At 44.2% G+C, this 17,942-nt stretch overlaps 1 protein-coding gene across 2 annotated transcripts in view; it reads right to left on the bottom strand.

Annotated features, from left to right (window-relative positions):
- The window catches only part of LOC138265492 (uncharacterized), a 190,035-nt gene that overhangs the window by 117,418 nt on the left and 54,675 nt on the right, over window positions 1-17,942 (bottom strand). For both annotated transcript variants that reach the window (XM_069213259.1, XM_069213258.1), the window contains one exon: window positions 15,156-15,200. In XM_069213259.1, coding sequence (XP_069069360.1) covers window positions 15,156-15,200 — 45 coding nt within the window. The remainder of the gene's footprint in view (window positions 1-15,155; window positions 15,201-17,942) is intronic.

Here is a 17,942-nt window from a genome sequence, read left to right as displayed (position 1 = left end):
ACTGTTGCATAGGGATGTCTCCAGTCCCAGAAAAAGTTGAGTACTGACATCTCCATCACCTGCATTCTATGCCTTCTACACCCACGCCATGCAATTCTCTGTGGCTGGCTATCACCCATCTGTGTACTGGGAGCCAGGTTTACACACTCATTGTCCAAATCTGTGCCCTCTGTGGGCTCCGGTGCATTGTAAATAATGGTTTGTGGGTTGCACTCCTCTGTGGTAATGCTGACTGCCTCCCCTGCTGCCATGGTGGCATCATCACCTCCCTCCACACTGGGGTCACCAGTGGATACCTGGGGGTGACCTGTGGGACACAGGGGATACACTGTCAGTACCTCTCAGATGGTTGGTTTATCAAGATAAAATAACATCACATTTTGGACTACTGGACTACTTTACCCATTATGCACTATAACTGTCCTGGACTTATAGGTTCGGAATTATCTGAATGATGCCGGTTTTTGTGAACTGAGGTTGTGTGCATAGTGCTCTGAAGTGTGAAAATATCATTTGTGCAACTTACTTTTGGAGGTTCCTGGTGCTGAACAGTCCAGGTCCCCTAATCCCACAACAGCCTCCGGCTCCAGTGTGGTCTCAACCATACTTTCAATTGCTGTCGGTGGAGGTACTGTGAATGGTTCCCCACCTGTTCCATGCGCCTCCTTCATCCGCTCTGCAACCTTTTCTTTGGTTCTTGACCTGAGGTCATACTACCTTTTGCGTACTTCCTCAATAGCACTGATTTTGCTTTGTATGTCCATTCCATATTTTTTTTTCTGGGAGTCAGGTACAATCATTACTGCTTTCCCAAACAGGGCCTCATGATGTAGGCAGCACTACTCAGTGAGGACTTCCAACTCTTTTTCAGAAAATGTCAACTTTCTCTTCCTCCCTGCTGGATTTTTTCCTTTGTTTGGCTAGCCATGGCTCCAGTTGCCACTCTCTGCTTGGTGAGCCTCTGCTGTGTAAGCTAGCTAGACTCCTCCCACATTCGTTGGAGGCACTTCCTGGTTCTAAGGTCATTACCCAGCACCAGGAAGTGAAGTTTCTCTATCCTTTTGCTCCCGTTCGCTAATTGCGACACAGTCGCAAAATGCAAAACGGTAACACTCTCATTTGCAATTTAGGTAATCGCAGTTTGTGATTTTGCAAACTGCAATGTGACTCGCACCGAATTGCTAAATTGGTCTCCGCTTACTACATACATTCTGATTTGCGAGTCGGTAATTGTGATTTGCACTGAATCGCAATTATCGACTCAGAATTTTCGGTTTTCGTACATGTGGCCCTAAATGCGCCCAGTATTCCTGCCCCTGCAAAATTTTATAAATGGCAAAAGTATATAAATGCATCTGAAGATCAGCTCGATGAATGGGTCCTGTTAGAAATGGGGTCTTTGGTTGGCAGTCAGGTTACCCCCTGTCCAAGCAAGGACCCTCGCTCTAGTCAGGGTAAGTCACATACAATCCAAATTATCCTGTGCCCACCCTCTGGTAGCTTGGCACTGAGCAGTCAGGCTTAACTTAGAAGGCAATGTGTAAAGTATTTGTGCAATAAATCATACAATAACACAATATAGCACCACAAAAATACACCACACAGTGTTTAGAAAAATATATAATATTTATCTGGGTATTTGCAGGTCAAAAGATGCAATAAGAAATTGTAGAGATATCACTGGAAAGTGATATAAAGTGTTTTAAGTCCTTAAAAAGCAAACAAAGTATCTTTCAAGCATAAAGTACCTGGTTTGGAGTGAAAAATCTCCGAAAAGGGCCGCAGAGGAGGAGAAGCCTGGAAAAATGGTGTGTGTGTCGGTTTCGCCCCTTCACACATGGACTTGCGTCGTTATTTTTCACGGTGGAAGACGTTGCGTCGATTTCCGGCGCGCGGACAGGTCTCCTATGTGGGTCCGGGAGTTTTCAGACGCCCCGGGGTCTGTGGGTGGAATCCTGGGCTTGTTGTCTGGCTGCGCGTCGTTCGGCGGGCTGTGCGTGAATTTTCTTCCTCACGGCAGGCGCTGCATCGATTTCCCTTCTGGAAGTCGGGCGACGTTGTCCAGGCGGGCCGTGCGTCGAAGTTCCGGTCGCACCGCAGGCGCCGCGTCGATCTTTTCCTTGCGAAGTTGAGCGGCATCTTTCCAATTCGGCGTGCGGTGAATTTTTCACTGGGGAACAAGCTGTGCATCTAATTTTTCGCTGCACAAGAAGTCCAGTTGCAAAAGAAAAGTATTTTGGGTCCTGAGACTTCAGGGAACAGGAGGCAAGCTCTATCCAAACCCTTTGAGAGCACTTCTGCAGCAAGGCAAGAGTTCAGCAAGGCAGCAGGGCAACAGCAAAGCAGCAGTCCTTTGTAGAAAGCAGTCAGGTGAGTCCTTTGGGCAGCCAGGCAGTTCTTCTTAGCAGGATGCAGGTTCTGGTTACAAGTTTTCTTCTCCAGGAAGTGTCTGAGGTGGTAGGGCAGAGGCCCTGTTTTACACCTAAATGTGCATTTGAAGTGGGGGAGACTTCAAAGGGTGGCTTAGAAGTGCACCAGGTCCCCTTTCAGTTCAATCCTGTCTGCCAGGGTCCCAGTAGGGGGTGTGGCAGTCCTTTGTGTGAGAGCAGCCCAGGAAGACCCATTCAAAATGCAGATGTTTGCCAGTGAGGCTGAGTACCCTATGTTTGGGGCGTGTCTGAGTGAATGCACAAGGAGCTGTCAACTAAACCCAGTCAGACATGGATTGTAAGGCACAGAAAGATTTAAGTGCAAAGAAATGCTCACTTTCTAAAAGTGGCATTTCTAGAATAGTAATATTAAATCCAACTTCACCAGTCAGCAGGATTTTGTATTACATTATGGCCATACTAAATATGACCTTTCTATCCTTTCAGATCAGCAGCTACCACTTCAATAATGTATGAGGGCAGCCCCAATGTTAGCCTATGAAGGGAGCAGGCCTCACAGTAGTGTAAAAACCAATTTAGGATTTTTACACTACCAGGACATGTAAACTACACAGATACATGTCCTGCCTTTCACCCACACAGCACCCTGCCCTAGGGGTTACCTAGGGCACCCATTAGAGGTTACGTATATGTAGAGAAAGGGGAGGTTTAGGCTTGGCAAGTACTTTTAAATGCCAAGTCGAGGTGACAGTGAAACTGCACACACAGGCCTTGCAATGGCAGGCCTGAGACAAGGTAAAGGGGCTTCTTAAGTGGGTGGCACAACCAGTGCTGCAGGCCCACTAGTAGCATTTAATCTACAGGCCCTAGGCACATATAGTGCCCATTACTAGGGACTTATAGTAAATTAAATAGTCCAATTGGGTATGATCCAAGGTCACCATGTTTAAAGGGAGAGAGCATATGCACTTTAGCACTGGTTAGCAGTGGTAAAGTGTGCAGAGTCTAAAAGCCAGCAAAAACAGTGTCCAAAAAGTGGAGGGAGGCAGGCAAAAAGTTAGGGGGGGACCAAGGCTGTCAGGTCTAACAGGTCCATTATGAAATATTTAACACATAATTTTCATGTCCGGGTGGGTGGTTGTTTTGGACAGTAGACACCAATGGGTGCCATACATGTTTTGTAAACTCCACAGGGTTTTTTTTAGAACAAACAGGCCAGACCCTTGCTATGTGTCCTCAGAACACTCAGATATAGTGACAACATACAGACGAAGGGAAACTGTGACCGTAATGGTTGAAAAGTTCCTCATTAGATGCTGTTAAAGAACAACTCAGTCTCCTGTCTAAGGATGCAGATTTGCAGGATTTCCTGCTAGGGCCCAGAAGACAACACAAAAAGTGCTTCTTTTACGCAGTATATAATGAGATTTGGAAAAGTTCTCAACAAGAAGTGGTTGCCCGGTTAAAGCAAATTGATAAGGAAAATTTACAGAAAGTATTAGCCGTAGTAGATAATAGTATTAATGCCTTGTCCGACCTGATATACACCTTAAACAACATTGTATCCTCTGCCATAGACATAGTACAGAATGACATGCTATCTTTACACCATGGACAGAGACAGCTAAAGTCTATTATGCAGTTAGGTTGGACAGTACAAACACTGAAAGCGAGTCGCGTTCCCTGACAACACGTTAGCTCAAGGGACATATTTTCAACATTTAATTTAATGCGACAACAACAAATAATGGCTAAGAAGGAAGTGACTTATGTCATGCATAACATTGAGAAATTAGAAAAGTTGCCTTATACTGTGGCTGAAATATCATCTGCTGAAGGGCTAATACACGGGGTTATAAAACTGCCTATTTCAACACTTCAATTTACATCCTGCTTGAAACACTTTCCAGTAGGCAGATACGAAAGGCTGGGAGATAGTTACATACACAACGTGTGGGAGCTTCCCTTTTTGTATAAATGTTTCAATGGCATGAAAGAAGTCTTTCTTAGCGGTAGTGAATGCGATACTTCTGTGAGCCATTCAATGGTTTGTAAACAGCTGTTCTTGCACGGGGCATGTAATGCCTCAGTAGCGAAATTGGCTTGTTATCTGAAAGGAGTTCCAGTCCACTTGATTAGACCTGCGTTCCAGGTGCTCTCAAATGGCAGCTACGTGCTCCTTAACAGTGAAAGCTGTTATGGAATGCGAGCCAGAATAGCTTATGTCTTTTCGGTCTCCAAAACTGTCACATGTTGCTGGAATGGCCTCTCTCCCCCCATACAACAACCAGGAGTAGCAGACATTGGGCCTCATATTGCTACTTCAGATGTGAATTTTGACAAGTTGAGTAGACTCAAGGTTTTATTGTTTCAAAAACATGTGGAGCTTACATCTGCAAGCAAGACCTATGCGCTTCAAGTTGCAAGGTCATCCTCAGAAATTCAGTCCCTTTAGAGCACAAAATTTCCAAGACACTTTGGTGAACTCATGGGACGAATATTCAACGCGTTCAGTACTACTGGGATTCCACATTTCTTCAAGGCTGTTGGTTCTGGTTTGGTTCACACCTTCTCATCTATATTTGGCTTAATACCTTTAGCCATACACTTAATATTTTCAAGTGTTTCGGGAGATTTCCGATTACTTTGGCTATAATAGGTGGCATTTTGCTGTTGCTACTTTTTCTGCACAATGGTTGTCCCTTTACAACAAGGAAGACTGAAAGCTCTTCCAACAACGCAACTGTGTCGTGAACGCATAATGCAGTATTTTGGAGCACCACTCCTAGAACAATTGGAGTGATACTGGTCTCTGTCATTCTGACCCATTTTAGATTGTGCACAACCTGTTTTTCGATGCCTTTGATGTCTTTTCAAATGTGCATTGAAAGTCTAACTTTGTATGCAGCGCTTACTTTCATTGGATGCTGATTTGTTGATGTTCTCAATGAGGGCTCATTACCAGACATGCACGTTGAGGGTGCGTTTGCCAAGGGAAGCCAGCTATGAGTTGCCCTTTGTGGACAATGCAACTCTTAACATTGGGCACAGCACAGAATGCTGCTGCCTCAGCTGAAGCTCAGGCTTTGGAGCAGTGCTCTATGGTTTTCCTTGGCAACGAGTTGGATATTTTACCACCTGCCCCAGTGGAACATTTCCTGCTTTCAACTGTCCCGGACCTAATTGGCAATTTTAAAATTGACACTGACTTTTGAATTTGGTTTTATGGGCCCACTATTGGAGTTTTAAATTGTCCTACCTTTTCTTCATGCTCAGTGTCTTTTAACTTGTCATTATTGACATTTATGTTTACATGATTTTATAAATAGACTTTATTAGGCTTTTATTTTATTTCAGGCTTTATACCACCTTTGAACCGGCAGGGGGAGGATGTTGTATAGCTATTTTAGCCATATTTGAAACATATTAATTTAGCGAACTAGGCCTGCTGTTGTGCACTTTAGCCCAATTACATTTTATTCAGCATCACTTAGTTTTTCTAGCAATAGCCACATGTGCGGTGTTGTTTTATTTTCTCTATCTATAAGTTCCCTCACCTAGGAAAGCATCATCTTAGCACTTCACTTTGTGCTTTCCTCAAGGCTGCAGTCAGATAGGATTGCCGGCAATAGTGGTACGCTGTGTCTCCAACATTAACAGAAACATACATATCCTACGTGGAGACCTTTTTCTTTTTTTACAAAAACAACTGTTTTATTATAAAAACACTCCTTCGTTCCATACACGTTAGATGGAGATTCCAGCCAGATGACCACAACTGAATGCTGATTGCTGACTGCATTCGCCACAGCTGCTTGCTTAGACTACCGAATCCCTGGCCTATATGGGGCCTCTAGACTACAGGCTTCCTTGCTCAGGTATGGGGGAATGATGTCTTCCCAGCGGGGAAACCTGAAGGGTGGATTAGGGCTTATTATGCTGTGCTCTAACATAGCTTAGGTAGGAAAGAATAATCACTCCTAGTGACAGTATGGTGGAACGTTTTTTGTAGTTCACACTTCTTGTCACCCTTTTGCTTTTTGTGTGTTTTATCATCCTAGTTATTGCAATACATGCCATCTTATCTATGATCCAGTTAATAAATCCTTATTGAACCATATTCTACCTCTGTTGTCTTGGCTGTGACCTGCAGATACTTGGTAAGACAGACCTCATTGCTGTCTATCGCTCTGCCTTATTGCTGTGTTTACCTTTTATTCTCCCTGTCCCTCCTTCCATTGTTCCTCATTTTACCCCTGCAGCCCATGTTTAGTGGCAGCAGGTGGTGCTAGCCACCTATTGTGGCTTACTTTTAATTGTTTTTATACCTTTTATTCTCACTGTCCCTCCCTCCCTTGTTCCTCATTTGACCCCTGCTGCCTATGTTCAGTGACAGCAGGTGGTGCTAGCCATCCTATTGCAACTTACTTTTAAATGTTTTTAATTGTTTTTAAGGCTGGAAGGGTGCCATTTTTCATCTAGGCTTCTGTGCCTCGAGGAGACGCCATTTTGGTTACCAGCTGAGCTGTCCTCTCCGCTGCCTTTCTGACCCCTTTATAAGGGTCATGAAACAGTAGACACGCCACTGACAAGCCCGTCTGCGCCTGTCCGCGCCCAGCCGGGACCAGGGGCAAGGGATGCTGACCTCTCCGGCCTAGATGTCCACAGCAATCTTTTGAACCTGGTCTCCCACACTGGGTCTACAATAACTGCTTATGGACTCCTCAGAGTGTAGTCATGCAGCCCTGAAGGAAGTACAACGGGTCATTCAGCAGGTTCCTTTTAGGCAATTGCCGATTCCTAACTGCCCACAAATATACATTTACTTTTGAGTGACTATGCCCCAGAAATTGTATTTCTTTCAGAAACTTGGGTCTGGGAGGAATCCTCTCTGAATGTTACCTTGGCCCTGCCTCATGGGTACTCAATAAATCAATAAGATAGGGCACATACAAGGGGTGGTGGGATCGCCATTATCTTTAAGGACTCTATTAAATGTCTCTCTCAACCTCTGATAATTCCTGACTGTGAAAGCATGTACTTCTCCCTAGCAGTGAACACTACATTTACATTCTCCAGGGCTCTTATTTACCACCCCGCTGGCCCTCACAATAGGTTTATTCAAGCTCTTCTTGAACAGGTTGCTGATCTAATTGGCAGTAAATCTAACTTTACTATTCTCTGTAATTTTAATGTTCATGGGGACGAACCAAGTAATGCCACAGCTAAAAAACTACTTACAGACCTTGAGGCGCTAGGTCTCACACAGCTGATTAATGGCCCTATACATATCAAAGGTCATATGATCGACCTTGTGTTCCGCAACATCTTAGAACTTTCAGCTCAGAAACCCTTTCCTCTTCCATGGTCTGGCCACTTTTTAATTAGGCTCATGATACCCAATACCTACGCTGACAGAGGACGGCTAGCAAATATGTTATCTGGTCGGCACTGGTGAAGCTAAATTGCAAGGAATGGACCCCCGGCTTTGAGAACTCTAGAACCATTCTCCTTAATTCCACACTGTGGGCCAGATGTAGCTAAGTTTTGCGAGACGCAAATGGCCCGATTCGCAAGTTGCGACTTTGCAAAATCCGAAATGGGATGCAAAGATCCCATTTCCGAAGTGCAAATAGCGATGCAAGCCATTACCGACTCACAAAATTTGTGACCTGATTGTGCGACCCGCAAATAGGAAGTCGCAATTTGCGAGTCGCAAACCAAATGAAAAAGGCAGTCGCAAATTGTGACTAGTCGCAAAAAGCCCATTTTGCACACCCAAATTACCACTAAGTCAGAGCAGGTGGTAACCAGAACCAAAGTATAAAAGGAGACCCAGACGGCATCTGGGTTACTCAAAATGGCTGAACTGTATGTGATAGCATGGAGGAGGAGAGTCCACGCCGCCCAGCAGAGGAGGAGGAGGAGCCAGAAACAGGAGAGGATATACCGAACCAGCCAGACACTTTTCCAACAAACTGAGGAGGAGATTTATGACAAATATAGACTGAGCAGTGCAGCAATATTAGAATTAACTGAACTACTCAATCCGCAGCTACAACAACAGACAATGCGCGGCAGTGCCATCCCCACACATGTGCAAGTGCTATGCTCACTGCACCTCTTGGCCTCGGGTAGCTATCAGGGGGTGATTGCTGTGGCAGGTGGGGTATCCCAAAGTGCACCTTCACGATTCTTCAGATGTTTCCTAGATGCCATACTCACACACATGTCCAGATACATATACCTTCCCAGGAATGAGGCAGAAATTAACAGCACCAAGTTGGACTTCTACAGAATTGCCAGCTTCCCCCATGTAATAGGGTGGGTGGACGGGACACATATACATATCTGCCCTCCTGCAAATCTGGAATATGTGTTCCGCAATGGGAAATGTATCAACTCACTAAACATCCAGGTGGTATGTGACGCCCATAATGTCATTACTGACATTGTAGCTAAATTTCCAGGGAGTACACATGACTCATACATATTTAGGCACAGTGGAATACACCAACGCCTAGAACGTGGGGAGTTTGGAGACGGTTATCTATTAGGTATTGCTGAATACACCCTGAAGCCTTACATACAGGTCACTGTGAAAACCATCCTTGCCCTGCTAACATTGCTTATTTTTGCATACAGGTGACACTGCATATGCTCTAAGACCATGGATACTTACCCCGTACCTAACACCCGGCAATGAGAACAAGAGGCGATATAACAGTGCCCATCAGCGGACCAGAACTGTCACCGAGAGGACCTTTGGATTGTTAAAGGCAACATTCAGATGCCTCCACAAAGGTGGAGGTGCACTCCAGTATGCCCCAGAAACAGAATTCAAGATTGTAGCCGCCTATTCAATCCTACACAACATTGCCACTAGACGTGGGCTACATCTCACCCCTGAAGGCACAGATTCGGAGGATGAGGAGCAAGAGCTATCACACCGACAGCCTGGGGATAGAAGCATTGCAAATCAAGGCAGACAGAGACGGGACCACATTGCAACCCAATACTTTGGCAGGTACGTGGCAACCACACTCACTGATGTCAGACAAACAGAGCCCAGATGTGTAGTGGAACTAACAAAACCTTTTTATTAGTGAACTAAATGATGAAAGGAAAGTGCTGTCCGTTGAAGTCTGTACATGTCCAAATGTAATGAGGACACATTTACATCATGTGCCTCATGACTCATGCTGTCTGATGGCTTACACCCTCCTCCTTGTGCGCCCAGCATGGCTCATCCCAGGTGGGTCAGATGACCCCTGCCGTGCACTTGCACTCCTTAGCACACGTGAGTCAGTGGCTGACACACTACTTATTGTGGACCCCTCCTCATGGTTCTGAGAGGTCTCACCTGTGCCCCTTGCCACCTGCCTAGCTTCCATCAAGTCCACTGCGTGGCTGATGAGGCCAAGTCCACGTGCCACATCCCCCGTAAAGTGGCCAAGTTCCACCTGTAAACTAACTGTCTGTCTAGACAGGCCAGTAGTGTTTGTTGCAAGACGCCCAATTGCAGCTGACATGCAGTCGAAGTGTGCCACTGTGTGGCACTCCCTGCACCTCGCGCTCTCTCTGTCTGCCACCAGTTCCGTCACAAGTTGGCAGATGGCCTGGGTGAGATCCCCACATTTTCATTCAGTCTAGTTACCTGCGTGTTCACTTCAGCCAGACCAGCGGTCATGTTGCTCTCCATTCTGTGCAATGTACTTGATATTGACCTCAATTGTCTGTTTTGCAGGCGCTGACCGTTAAGGAGGGATGCCTCTATTCCTGAAATTGCTGCCTCCCCTATCTCCTCCTGGAGCACCGCCAGAACTCGGCGTCTGTGTCTGCGCCTTTGTCGTGCTGCTGGCTCTGGACGACTTGCTGTGGGGCTGGGGCCAGGGGTCATGTGAGCTTCCCCCATTTCCTGCTCTTGTTCCTGAGAGGACTCTGGTGGTGTCCTGCTGGGCCCAGGAATTTCTGCTGCAGCCTCCTGCACTGTCTCTGGCCCGCTGTCTCCTCCCTGCCTGTTGTCGCTGCTGGGGGTGTCTTGTGGGAGACCTGTGGGACATAGGGAATACACTGTCAGTCTCTCACATCTGTTTTATGCCTCATAATAAACATTTGCCTATATGCTGACTACTGTACTACACTGCCCATAATGCACTATTCTAGTGGTTTCTAGACTGGCAAGGAGCTAGGCTGGTTGTGCCTGCTGCTGTGTACTGGGAGAGTATGGATACAGCATTTGTAGGTGTGAATGCATATCTCATGGTACTCACTTTTGGATGTCCCTGGCGCAGAACTGTCCACTTCTCCCATTCCAAGTACGGCCTCAGGCTCCAGGGTCTGCTCCACCATTGCTTCCATGGCTGTGAGTGGTAGGACGGTGGATGGGCCTCCTCCGGTGCCCCTCATTTCTCTGACCCGCCCTGCTACCCTCTCCTTTGTCCTGGAGTGCAGGTCATACCACCTTTTCTTGATTTCCTCCAGGGTACGGTGGCTCACCCCTATGGCATTAATCCGGTCCTGGATATGCTGCCAAATCTTCTTTTTTTCCTGTGTCTGGGACACTCAGGGCTGCTTTCCTAAACAGCTGGTCGTGGTGCTGGCAGCATTCCTCTGTGAGCACCTCCAGTTCTTTGTCAGAAAACTTCAGTTTTCTTCTTCTCCCAGCACTGCCTGTTTCCGCCATTGTAGCAGCAGGTCCTCTCTCCTGGGTGCTGCACAGAAGTTTGGAAAGGGTGTGGTCCTCCCTCCTCCAGGTGTATTTGATGACTTTCTGGTTCTGATGTCATCACCAAGAGCCAGGAAGTGAATTTCCAAACTGTTGTGCTGCACCTGCAGGCAATTTGCGGGCCAGTCGCATTTTGCGACACCCTACTCGCAAATTGCGAGCTTGCTTTTAGCGAGGTCGCAAAAAGCGACCTCGCTAGAAGCGAACTCGCAAAATGCGGTGCAACATCATTTCGAGTCGCAAATTGGTGTTGCACTTTTTTCTTGGATCCCATTTTGCGAGTCGGAAATTGCGATTCGCATTGAATTGCAATTTCCGACTCGCTATTTTTTTCCTACCTACACCTGGCACTAGGTTCAGCAGACAAATTCAATAAATGGATTTTCTCATCCTTAGACTCTGTACTACCAATAAAGGCTATCACCTGAGGTGCAGGCCATAAAAAAATCACCATGGTTCACTCCTCAGCTATTGCTGCTAAAAAAGGAGTGTAAACGCCTTGAAATAAAGTGGAGGAAAACCTACGATATGTCCACAGAAAACCAATATAGGAAAACAATTAGACACTTCCATACAGAAACTAAAGCCACACAGTCATTATATTATGCCTCCAAAAATATATCAGTCCGCCAACTCTCCCAAAGAAATCTTCTCAATAGTTAAAGAAATCCTTCAAGTGCCTGGTCACAACGATCTCACTGAAGCCTCCAAGGAGCATAGCAATATTTTGCCCTCTTACTTTCAAAAGAAAATTCTAGACATCTATTTAGCTTTTCCAGATATGACCACCCAGAATGACGACCTTGCAGGCAAGGCTCAGGTTCTAAACTCCAGAGATCCTCTATTAGATTTTTTGCCCCTTACGGAAGAATGAGTAACAAACTTGAAACACATTATAAAATCAGGATCTTCACTGGACCCTGCCCCTCCTCACATTTTGGCTTTAGGTTCAGACATGATTGCCGCTGCTCTGATTAAGGCCCTTAACAAGCCTCTAATAATAGGACTTATTACATCACATTGGAAACATGCTATTATTAAACCTTTACTTAAAAAGTCTCATCTAGATACAGCCCTATTGAGTAACTATAGGCCAATTTCTCTCTTGCCTGTAGTAGCTAAACTGAGTGACAAACGTGTCAATAGACAAATGTTAGGTTTTCTTGAAAAACACAGATCCTTCATCATACTCAAATGTGCTTCAGACCCCAAAATAGTATCCACACTGTCCTCCTAGCAGAAGTTGAAGATGTTCGATGATGACTAGATTTAGGGGGTGCTTCTGCCATCATTCTATTGGACCTAAGTTCTGCTTTTGACACCGTAGATCATAACATTCTGCTTCATAGAATTTTCCATGCAGGCATCAAGGGGCGGGTCTCCTCCTTTTTGAGGGCTAGAACCTTTCAAGTTTCCAACAGAATTCCTCTCAGCTGTGGTGTGCCCCAGGGCTCCTCTCTCAGCCCGTTTTTTAATAGCTATATGTCCTCTCTGGCTTAGATTCTGGAACCTTACGACTTGCCAATGGTTTCCTATGCTGACGATACACAGCTGGTCTTCTCATTCTCAACCATCTTTAAGACAGGTCAGCCCAACCTGACACCCTGTTTTCAAGCAGTATCTAGATGTATGGCCAGCTGTAAATCTAAGATGAACGAAGAAAAAACAAAGGTCATGCTGGCCCACTCAGATCCCCTTTTCTGCTCCCTTATGGGTTGGAAGTCTTGCATCCACCAAGAGACAACATAAAGTCCATGGGTTTTTGGCTGGAATCCCACCTGACTATAGGCTATCAATCTAAAAAGCTGGCAGGCACTTGTTTTAGTCTATTAAGACTTCTTAGAAAAGTATTTAAGATACTTCCTTTTCAAGCCAAAAGATTAATCACTCAGGCTCTCATAATTTTGCACCTGAACTATGGAAATGTCCACTATCTGAGTTCAACTCAATATGTACTAAAAAGACTTCAGGTGGTGCAGAACGCCGCAGCACTCCTACTTATAAAGATTCCCATACACCTGTCCGCAAAACCTGCTTTAGTTTCCCTTCACTGGCTGCTTGTGGAACAACGGATCAACTTCAAGGCTCTCTGCACTTTGCACAGAGCTCGGCATAATAAGGATCCGGCCTTCTTTAAACAGATTGCAACACCCTACATCCCTCAAAGGGCTCTTAGATCCTCTACAGCCTCCTAATTAATGTTCCACGGATTAAGAAAGCAAGATAGGAAGTTCGATCTGTAGCATTATGAGCCTAAAATCTATGGAATTCCCTTCCCTTGAAGCTCCACCAGGATAATCAAGAAATTTCCTTCCGTAAGAATCTGAAGACCCTTCTGTTCACAGCATAAGTTGCCTCCTTGTCATTCTGCTTCTGCTCTAGCACTGGGAGGCCTTCAGATAGCCATGCTACAAGCTCCTGTACTACACTAACCTAAGCTAAACTGTGTGAGACTAACGTGACTGAGAGAAAGGGGTGAGATCTGATCGACCACGATTCCCCAAAGGGTCTGTCTTGTCATGCACCTGGTTGCCACAATCATCCCAGTTCTTGGGCAGAGATGAGGCACTGCTAGTTAGCCGTAAAACCTGAATTAGGCCGACAAGTGCCACATGGTGTGGACTTGTACCTAGTACCCCACAACTCAGGTGATTCTGCTGCCCAAATCCAGTAGCCTCATTAGAATAATCAAAACGTACATGACAGGGTAGTTGACCCCTGAGAATCAGAAGTCCCATATTGTGGTTTCTCAGATAATGTGGATTCTGTTTTAAAAGGCTAGAACTGCAGCAATAGCTAAGCTTGTCTGTGGCTTCTCTGTAAAACCTCCATGATCCACTATTAAATAAATGCTTTAGGGTTTAGCCCTTATCTTCCGATATGTCACTCTTGAGACTGGCAATACACTGGCACTAGTTTAAAAATCTCCTAAATCAAGCGCTGCAAAGCCTATAGGTCTAGCGAAAGCAAGATCTATTGCTTTTGTAAATGCTTTGTTAGAGATGTTGCACACCAGCCTAGCTTAAAGTAAAGAAAAAGAAAGCTATGATGCAGCAGTTAGCCAACTTTGACCATGTCATGGTTCTTTTTTTAGGTCGAGCCCGCACGCGCTCTGACGTGTTGTAATCTATCTGTGGGCTTTTAACCTAGCCCACTGCACGCCCACCACTATCACTCGTTCATGGGTTTGCCTTTCAAAAATACTGTTATCATTGGTAAATGTTTTACATTTGTCCTTCCTTGGGGCAGGTATGTTACCGCCGCAGACACTGACCCTCTTAAATGGATAATTGGACATTTGCCTCTTCATTTGACTGCAAGCCAACTTCTTTTTCTTTTGTGTCTCTCCTTTGAGCTCAAGCTCATCGGCGCTGTAGCACTTTGAATTGGCTTGCTTATGTCAACTGTTTTACTTTTCCTTTTCAATTTATGTGGCAAGAAAAGTCCAGTTAGGAATTTACAATTCTAATAGCTCCAACTCGAGCACATGCGAGACCCACTGCATTGCAAATGCTTGTTTACCTTTGTTTTAGTCTTCAGTCATGTTAAATTAGATTCAGTAAGAGACACTAGGCCTTTCATTACAAAGACCTCATCAGAATTATCAACTCGGCGGGAACGCCGCAGAGGTTATCATTTCATCCGAGATTAATCTTCAATTGAAAATCTGGCTCAAAATGTAGAATTATTGGGGGATTCTGACCCAGAATTACAATATTCCAGGTAATTCCTCATTTCTTAGTGGACCTTTAGGGTCAAACTTGTTGGCTTTGATTCCCCCCCCCTGAGTATTTATCAGAACCCCCTGTACTGGTAACCTAAGGGATTGAGAAAATACTGCCATTCACTTGGCCACTCATACTGAAGGTCTTAACGTTTTCAAGGACAAAATGTTCATATTCTATTCAGTTTCAACTTTCAAAATCAATATAAGTAATATAATATATCTACTATCTCACAACTTATTTCCCAGGCTTCTCAAGTGTAAAATCACAAATGTTACCAATTAATGCACTTGGTCATTCTACATTACTCACCTGTCGTGGAAGAGTCTTCAGCTGAAGTATTTTTTAAGTCGCCATCTGGAAAAACAATCATTATACATGTTTATTTCACTTACTTTCGCTTAATTAGCTGTTTTTAAGTGTTAGATCGCAGTTAGTGTTTTGAATTCCTTTATCAATAAATCTCGATATTTCCTACGTTATCTGAAGTTTAACAATATCCAGCTTAGTTACTGCATTGAAAATTTAATTTTTGTTCCTATAAATGTAAGGGAGGTGATGGTAAATAGCCATCGGGTATTACAATGTCCTTCCTGCAAAGCCACACTCTCCCAGAGGAATAGTTCAATGAAGCTGTCAAGTTACAGAAATGACTTGGTCACAGATCTGCATACACTAAACATCAAACTGACAAACACAAAAGTCATAATTAAGACATTCATATCTCTAACCATCTTCTTCTTGGGACACAACAGGGTCTATCACGTGCTTGTCCCGTTAATCCTCCAGATATTTCTGACAAGCTGAAAGAATCTGAGGACTAAAGTGGACCATGCATGGCAAAATAAAATGACCTAGAGACTGAAAATCTAACCCTACATTTTTTTCTGAAAAATAGTCTGATGCAAAACACCTTAAGAGAACCCTCAGTGTATCTCCATCCAGTTTAGAGGTGTTTTCCAGGGTTGCTACTGTATGCATTTTTCATGACACACTGCTGCTGATCACATTCCAGTCTCTCAAGTAAATTGACCTATCCTCACAATGTCAGTATGTATCGTGCTCTGTCACACTTCAAGGTGCAACAGCTCTACATGAATATCTTTTAAATGAAATTAACAACACAATCTGTAACATACAAGAACGCATGGTTACTAGTACTTCATGCACAAGGCCTCCAGTACTGAGAATTATGCATTTGCAATACGTACTCTAGTCTGAGCATCTGTTAGGATTCCGTCTGAGACTAGTAGTGGTCTGATCAGCACCGGCTTTAGGACGGTGCGAGTGGTGCAGCCGCACCGGGAGCTGACCTGAAGTGGGCGCTGTGTTTAAAAAAAACTTTTGGGATTAAAAGCAGGTGCCGCAGAGTCCTGTGTCCAGAATTATTCAGGCAACAATAAAAATGTCAAGATAACCCTGTGATTTATGTTCCTGCTGGAGAGGGAGTTTTGTCTCGTGGCCGAATTGATTCATCATAAAGTAGCACAGAGGGCTAATGTGCCTGCTGCAAAGATCACAGACCTGACTGTGAGTGAACTATGAGTAGTAGTGAGGGAATTAGCGGATATGTTCATGGGGAGGGGATTTAGGAGCGCCAAAAAAGTATGTTGCATTAAAAGTGAACAAAGAACATTAATGTAAAGGACGTTGGCAAAGTAACCGATATTGATGAAGGGGAAACTCAAGAGGAGAGCAAACCAGCCAGCCAAAAAGACATGTATCTGAAGGCTGCTTCCTAATTAACAGAAATCTTTCCCTCAAGAAGCTAAGACAATAAAGCCATGCTCCGGGAAACTTTTTCGAAGCTGAAATACATTTAGCAAGAAGTCCAGATTTATCAGCTGACAACTCGGGAGAGGAAACCTGTGAAGCTGCTCATGTTGCCCGTAAATCATGAAAACCACATGAGACAGAAAGGCAAACCAAACCAAAGGAAAGGAAACTCTAGGCTTGTTTTTTTACATTCATTTGATTCAGGTTTTTTTTTTAAATTGGCACAGCTTTTTGAAAGACAAATCAGCCCCCCTCTGCCATAGCAAACAAAATAAAATGACTCATTTTGTTACTATTTTCAGGTGCACACTGCAGCCAAAAACATGTTAACGTAAAAACAGAACTGGATGCCTTAATATTGTTCCAGGAAACCAATACCAGTTGCAGCAACCCATGAAAGACAAAAGGTATTTTGAACAATCTGTTTGTTTATATCAAAGAACGAAATTGAACTACAATTTCTGACACTCGGGAGTCTGCAAATAAACTGGTTTAATCTTGAACTGAAAATGAGAATGTTGTCATTCACTTGTTGAAGTGAGTGGTTTATTTATCGGCGTATTGTGGTAACAAGTATAAGAAAACTGTAATAATAAGCAACAGTTTAAGGGAGTTTTCATTTATCTAATTAGAGAGCACAGATATTACGCATTTTTATTGACACGATAGTTAAAAGTTAAAAAGTTCCTTACATGTATGCCTGTTGGCACCTGGGTTATTATTAATGTTTTCATATTCTTACTAAGATTATTCAGTTTAAAATCATTTAAACTGCTAGGTGGTAGTGCCTCTGCATGTCTCACACACCACCTAGAGCAGTGGTATCCAAACTTTATAATGCTGCGCCCCCCGTTGATAAATAAAAATCATTGGCCCCCCCTCTCAGAATTTTTCACAATTATTTTATAAAGATGGCAATGTTTAAATATGTGTAGGCCTATTTAAACATTGCAGTTAAGTACTGTTACCTTTTTAAAAATGCAATAACATGCTTCTGCTTAAAACAAAGCACTATTATCTGAATAATGCTTCTTTTGGCCAGGGTCTGGGGCCATCCCTGGGATCACTTGAGGCCCCTTTAGGGGGGCCCGTCCCCCAGTTTGAAGACCTCTGGCCTAGAGGTAAATTGGGTTGGGTGAGCTTTGATAGCATGGTATATAATATATTTGTTTTCACTGATTGGTGTGTTTACCACTCACGGTGATACATCAATGCGTTTTGCAAGTAGAATTAGAGAAAGGCTGCTGCAGGAACAGGTGTCCTTCATAGGTAGCCACAGATCTCACCCATGGTGTATGCAGCAGTTATACACCCACCGTGTAC

The sequence above is a fragment of the Pleurodeles waltl genome, chromosome 11 (genome assembly GCF_031143425.1).
Source record: "Pleurodeles waltl isolate 20211129_DDA chromosome 11, aPleWal1.hap1.20221129, whole genome shotgun sequence".
In the NCBI taxonomy this organism is placed as follows: Eukaryota; Metazoa; Chordata; class Amphibia; order Caudata; family Salamandridae; genus Pleurodeles; species Pleurodeles waltl.
Note: the sequence above shows the minus strand (reverse complement) of the source record. Positions and strands in the feature narration are given on the sequence as shown.